We start from the raw sequence: 10,368 nt of genomic DNA, 5'->3' as shown, positions 1-10,368 counted from the left end.
TGTGTGTGTGTGTGTGTGTGTGTGTGTGTGTGTGTGTGTGTGTGTGTACAAAAGAAAGAAACCTTTATTTACAAAAAGATGGTAGGCTGCCCAAAACTGTCGATGGACAGTGTGTATTTATATATACAGAAGGAACACGAGTGTCCGTGAAAAGGAACCTTGAGGTCGCGGCACGGGTCCCCGGAACCGGAAGTACCGCGACGAGGAGCAGATATTTTGTTGCGCACGGCAAAGTAAAAAAAAAAAGAAAGAAAGAAAAGAAAAAGAAAAAGTCAATTGTTTCAATTTACGTAAACGAAAAAAACCCCTGCATCACTGTAACATACCTCTAGAACGTTTTATAATTTAATTAGCCTTCGGGTTATCGATCGAGGATCGACGGTTCGATCGGTATTTTTTCGACGTACGATCGACGGAGCCTGAGACGAAAACAAAACGGAGGAGAGAAGTATACTTCGAAAACGAGTGATTTCGATGCTTGGTAATCCGAGGGTTAAGACTGATTCAGCGAACACGCTGTAAGAAAGCCAGATCGAGCGTATTTTGTAATTATACTATTATTATTATATTATATTATATTATATTATATTATATTATTATTAATATTATTATTATTGTTTGTAATTACGATTACTATCGAATTTGTTTTTAATAAACGGCAGGTGCCATGATTACAAATTTTCGAAATGGATTTACCCTTTAATGTGAATATTGCTTCTAATTGTTTGTTTGTTCTTTTTTATGATAATAGGTGTGCAAGATGCAGAAAGACGGAAGCTGTTGGAAATAGAATACTGAAGAAGGTGGGTGGTTGAAAGTATAAATGTGATTAGAAATAATTGCAATGAAGAAGGCAATCTGGTTGATGGATCAATCCTACATCACTTCAGAGATCTATTCTTACTTGTCGAACTTTTATTATTGGAATGTAGCTATAATGGAAGCACAGTGCTCTTCCGTAGCCAAGCATTGCCCGAAAGCCTCAAGTAGCAAAGGTTCCTCCATAACAGCCAGTTTGTAATCTTGAAAGGAAATCTTTCCATCCCGATCGACGTCTAACTTCTTCAGTGCCAATTCCGACAGATCCCTGACCGCTTCGTCTGGATCCTCTTCTCCTGGCTGCTTTATCAAGCAATTCCTAAAAGGACAAAATATTATCGGATCACAACGAACAATATCGTTGGGTAAGACTATTATTATTGGTATTTCGAAACGTTTACTTGAACAACTGAAAGATCTCGTCCTTTGTGATGAAACCATCGTTGTTGAGATCGTAAACTTTGAAACAAAATTCAATCCTTTCTCGTAGACTGCCGCGAAGATAAAGATCCAGCCCCATGATCCACGGCTCCATTCTGATGATACCCTCATTCTCACGATCCCAGCAGCAAAATATCCTCTCCACCAATGCGTCCTCCGTGATCACCTTGAACGTGTTGTGCAGAAGGTCTCGAAAAATGGTTCTGTCGATTCCCTGTTAAGGTAATTTATAATCACTTTACGTACCGGAAAGTCTCTACAAAATTGTACTCTCATTTATTTTACTAGTAAAATGCTTGGTTTAGCAAGTAGAAACGGTTCTTTAATCTAACCAACACGATTTCTCCAGAATCGTGCGATTGAGACATTGAAGGCTTTGGATGTGCGCTATCGCATGCTTCCTCGCAAACACAAAATGACAGGTTCACGCACGCGACTTAAAACGCCTGCGATTCGAAACGGTGGTTTGCTAGAAGTGTCGCTACCTCTATAGCTTGATTCGATTGCTGCCTCCTACCCATAATAAACGACTGTCCTACTTGTTGCTGGCCAGAACTGGTTAGCTTCTTGTACAGCTTGCACAGGTTGTCCAATTCGAACCTGCGGGCAATTGAACGTGATTTCAGGGTCGCATACTCTCTTCAAAGACGAAACAGCGTCTCTTAAAAAAAAAAAGGACCCTGTTTCTTGCGAATCTTCTGTCAAATTGCATTTTTATTGTGCAAGTTAATAGTGAAACTTCAACGTTGAAGTTATGTAGAAGGTTCGATTGCCAGTGTGAATAACTAAATGAAGCCTGATGTTTATAAAAATAGAAAGAAAAAAACAAAATCACGATATTTACTTATTATATATCAATACATCTTTCTGTCTTCTTTATGCAAACTTTCTAAAATATAAATTTATAAAAGGAAATAAATTTATCACTGAATTTATATTACATAACAAAGTCTGCTCTAACGTTTACAAACGAAAAGGCTTTATTTGTTAAATTGTGCCTCGTCAACTATCGATTCGAATGAACTTTTAGAGCGTTTACTTGCCACGAGAACCTAGTTTTCTTCTTGAGCGACTCGATCAGCCTGATGGTGTTGGTGGAATTCCTCGCGCCACCACCGTCTGGCATTCTTCTGCGATGCCTTTTTCTGGGCTCGTGCTTCGGGCTGGCAGAAGTTAGCCTTTTGGGGTTCACGAAGGCTTTGCGGCCACTCATCAAGAAGATAGAGACGCTTTTCATCAGGGTGGCGCCAGCACGAAGGTTCGCGGCGAGCGCGCCCTCGGCGCCGACGCCGACGCCCGCGACGCTTTCGTGATCCATTCGAGGTTTCGCGCTCGACGAGAGGCTGCGTTCGCCAGACATCCCTGAGGAATTTCCAGACCACAGTAAGTCGACACACACTCGCTATTTTATTTATTTGCTCAGTTAATGAAAGTTGATGGTAAACAAAAAATAATTATAGTGTAAAGGACGAGGAATTAGAAGTGTAATGTACAATATGAAGCATAAATTAATAAGAAAGAAGCAGGCTGTGTCTTTATTTAAGGATGTAGTAATTGATTTTTGAGTGGACGGAGGTTAAGGTTCTAATGGATAGAAACATATTTTTATAAAAATTTGAGAGGTATAAAAGAGAGACAAATTTAAAAAAAAAAAGACAATAGGTTTTAGTTTTGTTTGTACGACTACCATCCTTGCAATACCCTTATCATTGTTAATAAAATACGTTCTTTCCGTACTCTTTCAGCGACGAAAGATCATTGCTAGTCATTTTTATTTTCAAATCAATGGAAATACTCACATGAAGTTTTCATTTCGTTCCAATTATAGCGAACGAAAACGCAAAGGAAGATTGATCGCTTTAAGACGATAAAAGCTATGGTTACGGATCGATTGATCAATAGCACGAAACGATTCATCGTTTTCGATTGGAGACCCAATCTCCACACGCTTCTTGCTTCGGATTCGGTCGCGTTCACGCTATCGAATTGATGAACTCCGAATGCACTTTGAATTGGACGCGTTTGAGGACAATTGGCATATGAATGCAAATTGCACAACATTAGGCGTATTACTATGGTCGTATTACTAGTTTGTAAAATTGGAAGTTCATGCAGAGGCTGTTTTAGAGGGCTGGGAAAATTGCGTATCGGATTTCTTCAAACGGGATTTTTATTATCAATCTGTAGGAAAGAAAATTATATTTACACTTTATTTTATTCTATTTCTGATCTAATAAGATCTTAGTAATTATTGCGATCTAGAATAACTTTGAGCAAATATTTTTGTATGCAAAAATACGTTTCAAGACACTTCAACAACTGAGATTAATTAAATAAAACAAAAGCATATGCTTAGTCCTCTTTTCGATAGAGTATTAGATTTTATGTAAACGAGTCAACTATATGTTTTCTTTTTCTTTCTAATAAGGAAAAATTAAATGAACTCTTATGTATTATTCCAAGAAAGAATATACTTTGTTTTGAAAAGTAGGCTTGAAGAGGTTACACGAAATTCACCGAGGAACAGGAGAATGCATTTCCTTGCATCGACTAATGCATTTCCTCGGTAGTTTTAACTGTTCCGTGCAAAATCTGATCGATGCGTGTCGAAACCCCATTCCGTCAGAGATAAAATATGAAATGTTCTTCGCGAAGTACGAAATCATTCTCGGTTACAGCAGTACAACGTTCATTTTAAGGTATTTCTAGCATAATTTACCGCATCGTGGCATCATAGGCAGTAAACGATTTCTTCCAGACAAAAATCACGCTCGAAGGCATTCAATTAAAAGTTTCTCAACATTTTGGCAGTATTTCTCATTCAGAGTTTAAAATAATAGCATGGTCTCGATCATGTTAATTTACAAATTCACAGAAAAATAGTTGATAGGATTAATTATTGCCTTTTACAATATCCAATCACTCGATAATATTGTATTATTCTATATAATATTAATCGTGATTCTGGATAATAGAAACTCACATTTAGAAACTAAATGATACTCTTAGTGTGCACCTGAACTCATGCCTTTCACTTGCTGCATTGGAGTTCGGGTTGCGTATCGACAGGTGTTCTCAGATTCAACAATAAAGTAATTTAATAAAGCAATTATATTTATTGCGTATTGTGTAAATTATAAAATATGCATAACATCGATAATCGAAAAATTATTTATGATAATTCGTCTCACTAATTGAGAGAATTTGAACTCGAGCAATCGAATCGATAGGTTTATATTCGGATATTGGAGGTGCAATTTCACACCAGATTGAATCGCGTCACGATAACAAACCACCTTCGAGGTTCTGATTTAGATTCTCGAGCTTCCCTTACACGCGATTAATAGGCGCACGCGATTGTTCATAGCGTTCGGTTAAGAAACTGCGTGATAGAGACATGAACATGTTGCTTGCAAATGGTATTGCAGCTTCTTCGACGAATATTTTATAAACAAAAATTCAAACAAAGTATAGAAAGCATGGGCGAAAATTGTAATTCTCAATATTCTTGTTTATATTAAATATAAAAACAAAATACTTTTTTGTGAATAAATACTTGGCACATTTATTTCCAGTTTCAATACTTTATTTGAAAATGGGAATGTTCGTTTAATTAATCGATAATCACACGTTTCAGCAACCTTTAATTTTGCAAAACATAGTAGCAAAGCAGCACTCGTGTCAATTCGTTGTACGTATCTTCACTTTCAAGCAAATCTAAGCCCTCCTTTGGGTGGAGTTTACCTGAATTAGGCTATGCCTGCTGTATTCCATTGTTATAATTGTCCGTGATTTACAGTAACAATAAACTTACCCGTTTCACGAGAGGCAAATGTTAACGAGAACCGTCGCGATGGTTTCTTTCTCGTCGCTAACGGCTACGGAATGGAATCGATCAAACTTTCTCAACAATCAGAAATGAAGTTTGCAAGTTAGTTTCATCGGAATATTTAACTTGTTGATAATAAGATTAGAAAACTCAAATTTCAATTGCGTTTATAAAATGTTTAAAGTTTAAAAAATAAACACCACCAGTTTTGTTATCATGCTGTGCACTTAAAAATCGACGGATCATTTTTATTGCAGTATTAACGTTATAATAGCTTGAATTTTTCACGAGTTAGGACAATACTTGTTTCGTTAAAAATGTTATAGAAATGGTTTAGGAGTAGTCAGAGTATCGATACTTTCTTGGGCTGATCAGTTGAAGCGATGTTTCCAGGATTATTGACTTCTGGTAGAGACGACGAGTTGGAGTGGGAATGATGTTTTCTGAAAAATAATTTCTATTGGAAACTGTCGAGGTATCATTATGAATTTGTTTATACGTCATTACTTACCTGCAAAGGCTTTCGAATATGTTTCGAATGTGAATTATGAGGTTCTGAGCCTCCATCAGGATGTTGTCCAAGTATTGGGCTATGTTCTTCACTGTCTTCAACTCTGGGTCGTTTGATGTTTCAATTTGGGAAGCTAAAAATGACTTTAGACCGTCTTCGTATCCTTCTATAAAAGAAAATCAAACGAAATTAGTCCAAAAATAAATTATGAAAATTATTAGAAGCGAAGCTTGCGGTATTAACATTTACAATATTTGGAGCAGTCATTGCAACATATTCGTTGCTGTTAAATAAACTTTGCACATTTCTATGTAGGATTAGGATTTATTAGAGAATAAAATATAATAAGAAATGAATATATAGTGAAATTAAAATGACTTCATCTTATAAAGTCTGACTGACCACCAGTTGATGTGACGTGTAATTCTTTGAATAATTTAAAGAATATAAAGAAGCAAATGAAATTGTTGAACTTGAAGGAAGTGTAAACCTGACGACTGATAAAGATTGATGTACAAAGAAGAAATACGTAAGAAAGAGGCACTCATGGCCGAGTCGACTACCTGACAGCTGTTTCTCGCCATTCTGGCCGTCCAGGTAATGAATATTCAGCTCTTCCGGAGAATTAAGGAGATTTCTGAGACCGTTAATGTTCTTCGAGGCCAGTTTAATGGACACTGATGACGCTGTAGCGTCCGTCATCTCATTATTCACGGGGTCAACATACTTCATGGCGATGGTTCCCTCCCGCGACAGCTCTTTCAAGATGCACTTGAACACTTTGAACAATTCTGCCTGGGATTGCATTACCTCGACAAAATTAGGTAGATCCGATAAAAATTTATCGAGTTTCTGGCTCCCAGGTGAAGGTATTTCTTTAACTGTCTCTTCGTTCGTGGCATTTTTCGCACGAGCGTTCTCGTTTCCAGGGAGTTCATCTTCGGCGATCCTGTGAACTCGAGCACTTCTCTGTTGGCCTAAGTCAGCTTGGCTCTCTTCGCGATAAAATGGACAGAATAATTTTTTTATTTATTGACTTAGAATCCGTACAAGGAGAAATGTTTCGATTACCTGTCAATTCTGATTTAGCGAGGGAACCACAGTGAACCTGGAAACAAAGGAATTGTACGACTTCCAAACTAGCACTGATCTTTTGTTTCGTTAATAATTTAAATGGAAGATAGAACTCACCCGCAGAAAGAGCGACAGCAGCACAAAAGCGAGGAGTTGCATCTTTACACAAATGGATAATCGACTTTTCGAAGAAGAATGATTTCCAAGGGACTATGGCGAGTTAACGATCGCCTTCTAACGGACCAATCGCTTTTATAGTCGCGACGGGCGCGATTAATAGAGTCGCGGCATGTCGTAGTTTACAAAATATTCGTTGCAAACATCCGGATAAAGTCGTGCGTACCTCGAGCGAAGCGTCTTAACGTGCAAACGTATGGTTAACAAGAATATTCATTGATGTTTAACTAATTTAAACTAATTTTTAAACGGTATTGAAAGATGGAGAGGATGAAGCAAATTAATTAATGTTAATAAATAAACTGTCTTTATTGAGTCAGAGTCGTATACGATAATTAAATAACATATGATTTAGGTACAAGTACTAAGCAGTAGTAACATGAAATTTCAAGTGGTATAAAAATGTATTATACAAAAGTGGTCATAAGTGTGAAATTATCGTACAATAGCGAGCATTCTAACTAAACGTTGTCATAGGCGTTCAATCCGGGAATTATCGTCCGTATCCACTTGATCTGCAATAGAAGAGAAGAAATTTAAATAAATTTAAAAGAGACGTAGTATAACGCCATAGTAAATATGTCAGTTATTACGGTTACACTTGAACTTATACTTTTGTTTATTGGAAAAGATATGTACAAACCAGAGTCTGAGAGGAATACTATTCCAAATAATAATGCTTGCTTGTTGACGCAAAAAGTCAAGTATAAGACAACGGAATGGAAATATTTACCCTGCTTTCGCGCTCGCGCTCGCGAAAGATGCGCTTCCAAAGGGTGAGCTTATGGCACCAGCGTGTGCAGAGCTGCCGGAAAAGCCACCTCCCAAGCCTCCGTAACCGCCATGAGGATAGCCATGTCCGTAACCACCGTATCCAGGTCTGTAGCCACCGTGACCATATCCATGACCATAACCGCCATAGCCACCTCCAAATCCGCCTCCATATCCACCTCCATATCCACCTCCAAGTCCACCGATACCGTAGATTCCGTGTTTATGGTGAGGGTTTGGATCTGGGAACGCCTCTCTCACCATCCTCGACAGCGGGGTTTCTGAAATAAATATATTTCGATAATTAAGGCACTCAAGAGTCTATGAATAGAATCACCATTGTAAATAAAAAGAAAGGAGTGCTCGTTCTAAGAAGCGTTTCACTAGAAGAAGGTACGGTAAACCAACCAGAAAGTGGAAACGACATCAACCTTCGAGACATGTGAGGTCGACAAACAACAATTTGTCCTGATCTGTTAACAGATTGTTCGGACGCTCGCTAAACGATGAGTCACAATACTGAGAATATGCGCGCGACACAGGAGTTTGTAATTCATTTGATGCGTGCAGAACTTATTAGGATTCCAAAATGAAAACAGAACTGGTAACTCTAACACTTGGAAATTGAAAAGAAACTCTGCCACCACTTGTGTCGAATATTTCAGCTACTAGTGGAAACATTATTGATATCTCACACTGTCTACTTCATTTATTTTACGCACTAATATTCTCAATTGTATTCAAACGCAATGAAAAAATGACCTACGATGGAGCTTGTCAAATATTTTCTGCGTAGAAGCAGTTGGTTGGAGGAGCAAGAAATTACTACTGGAAGATGAATAGATTGACGAAGCTAACTTTATTATCACTTCCATTTGCATTGAATGCAGTTAACCTTTGCAAATATAGTTTTTATTGTTCAGGTTTTTCGCAAGACAACTTCTCTGCTACAATCAGTTCTTCAACCAGTGCTTCAAAGCCAGTTTCTATAAGGATCTAAGATCTGTAATTAAAATTTCAAGACACCTACGTCTAATACTCAGTATTCTCAAGAACCTACCATTCTAAATTTTAATTTTAGTACAACCAGCCTATTGAAAGGCCTCAACTTTTCTACAACACCCTGTTCACCCAAGAACCTAACCAGCCAATAGTTTTAGAACACCTGGTTCATTAAAGAACCTGAAATCTTCGATATACACAGTTTCCCCAAGAAATAAAATTCCCAAACTACAATTTCAATTCACCCTGTTCCTCGAGAGCCCTCAACTTCTCTAAAACATCCAGTTCACCCAAGGACCTAATTTCACCAACTACTACTCTCATTGCTTCGAGACAAGTTTTCTAAAACTCTCGACTTCTCGATCAAAGCACCCCAGTGTCACAACTCATGTATACCTTTCTCTTGAGTGGCAGGAAATCCAAAAGCGTTGGCCAGGACTGCGACCAGGACGATGAAGAGGATCTTCGACATGTTTCTGGTAAGATGTTTAGCACACTTCCGCGTTACAAGTTCCTTCGAGGTTCGAGTGCGAAATGACGATGGAGAAATCAGCAGGGAGCTCTTTATATAGGAACCGTGACCGTCCGAAGAGTTCGGGGATACCCCAACGCATTTACGTAGGTACGAAACAGCACTTCACGAGGAATGGTCGTATCTCATTAGCACGGATGAGCTTTCAGTTTGTGGAGGTGTTCAACGCCATTTAATACGCTGCAAACAAATAATTCTCGAGGTCTGGATGTCTGATCGAACGGATACGATGATTCGAGCTATTTTTTATCTTGCTCTCTTTTTATGCAGCCTGTATTTCATCTTTCTTGGACCAAGGATTTCATCAATTTCTTCCTCAGATCTGATTTCCTGGACTTTTGTTAGGAATGATTCTTTCTCGCGGAAGGTGGAAATTTTGAAGGTGAAATAAATTAACGAAGATCACGATGATGGAGTTATAAATCTACATATTTGTCAGCTATCGTAGCCTCATGGTGAAATTAACTGGCGTACACTGAATGTCAAGGTTTCGTTCGATAAAATATTGAATCTTCAATGGCGATATCAGCATCCATTTAAAAAATGCTAGTAGCATTTAGTCACTCATAGAATTATAAACTGCAATCCGAGACGTGTATGCGAAGCAGATATACACATGCTTTAAATTGATGTCGATTACCGAGCTGGAAGTAAATTAAAAGTTCATCTTTTTTCGATATACAGCCACCAGTTAGCTAACACCCTGTATGTAAAAGTACTGTTGTTTCCATTTCCAAAAATACGACTCTGAACCTTTCTGGAAAGTTGGACACCGCAGTCTTAAATTAAACCTGAAATTTTCCATAAAATTAGTATAACACGCCAGTATCTGAAAATCGTGTTTCGCCTTTGTGACGATGACGAAGCGAACTTGGTGGTAGTTTTTACAACCTCATTAAGTCAAAAGAAATAAGAGAAAAGCGAAGGAGCGTTCTATATACTATAGCTATACAGGGAATCCCCCAACGTCCTAGCGTCAATTAGCACATGGCAGACGCGAAGTTTTACGTACTAACCCGTGCCTAATCGGTATTTGACGAATTACGTGGTTGGGAAAAGTTGTATGATCTTCGGTTGGTGTCGACGAACCGGCAAGGTCACGTTTTTATACCTGGTGGACCGAATCCTGCCCTTGAAATTGACCAACAGCTTAACTTACTGAAAAGTAAGAAGATTACTGTTTAATAAAAGGTTTCTTGGATGTTTTCAATT

General features: G+C 38.1%; 4 protein-coding genes across 4 annotated transcripts in view; all 4 read right to left on the bottom strand.

Annotated features, from left to right (window-relative positions):
• LOC128886076 (keratin, type I cytoskeletal 9-like) overlaps nucleotides 1-10,368 on the bottom strand; it is a 60,793-nt gene that overhangs the window by 25,159 nt on the left and 25,266 nt on the right. The window lies entirely within an intron of this gene.
• Nucleotides 803-2,631, bottom strand: LOC128886073 (calaxin). The gene is made up of 4 exons (XM_054140629.1): nucleotides 2,304-2,631; nucleotides 1,746-1,860; nucleotides 1,221-1,474; nucleotides 803-1,138 (listed from the first exon to the last, which is right to left on the bottom strand). Exons 1-4 carry the CDS (start codon nucleotides 2,618-2,620, stop codon nucleotides 919-921), a joined length of 906 nt encoding a protein of 301 aa, XP_053996604.1. The 5' UTR covers nucleotides 2,621-2,631; the 3' UTR covers nucleotides 803-918.
• LOC128886074 (uncharacterized) lies at nucleotides 4,417-7,016 on the bottom strand. The gene is made up of 5 exons (XM_054140630.1): nucleotides 6,792-7,016; nucleotides 6,672-6,708; nucleotides 6,164-6,595; nucleotides 5,601-5,766; nucleotides 4,417-5,532 (listed from the first exon to the last, which is right to left on the bottom strand). Exons 1-5 carry the CDS (start codon nucleotides 6,831-6,833, stop codon nucleotides 5,433-5,435), a joined length of 777 nt encoding a protein of 258 aa, XP_053996605.1. The 5' UTR covers nucleotides 6,834-7,016; the 3' UTR covers nucleotides 4,417-5,432.
• LOC128886082 (uncharacterized) lies at nucleotides 7,140-9,182 on the bottom strand. The gene is made up of 3 exons (XM_054140640.1): nucleotides 9,021-9,182; nucleotides 7,585-7,903; nucleotides 7,140-7,366 (listed from the first exon to the last, which is right to left on the bottom strand). The coding sequence occupies exons 1-3, from the start codon at nucleotides 9,094-9,096 to the stop codon at nucleotides 7,345-7,347; spliced, it is 417 nt and encodes a 138-aa protein (XP_053996615.1). The 5' UTR covers nucleotides 9,097-9,182; the 3' UTR covers nucleotides 7,140-7,344.

Source organism: Hylaeus anthracinus, unplaced genomic scaffold (genome assembly GCF_026225885.1).
Source record: "Hylaeus anthracinus isolate JK02 unplaced genomic scaffold, UHH_iyHylAnth1.0_haploid 11982, whole genome shotgun sequence".
NCBI lineage: Eukaryota > Metazoa > Arthropoda > Insecta > Hymenoptera > Colletidae > Hylaeus > Hylaeus anthracinus.
This window is presented reverse-complemented; position numbering and strand designations above follow the sequence as displayed.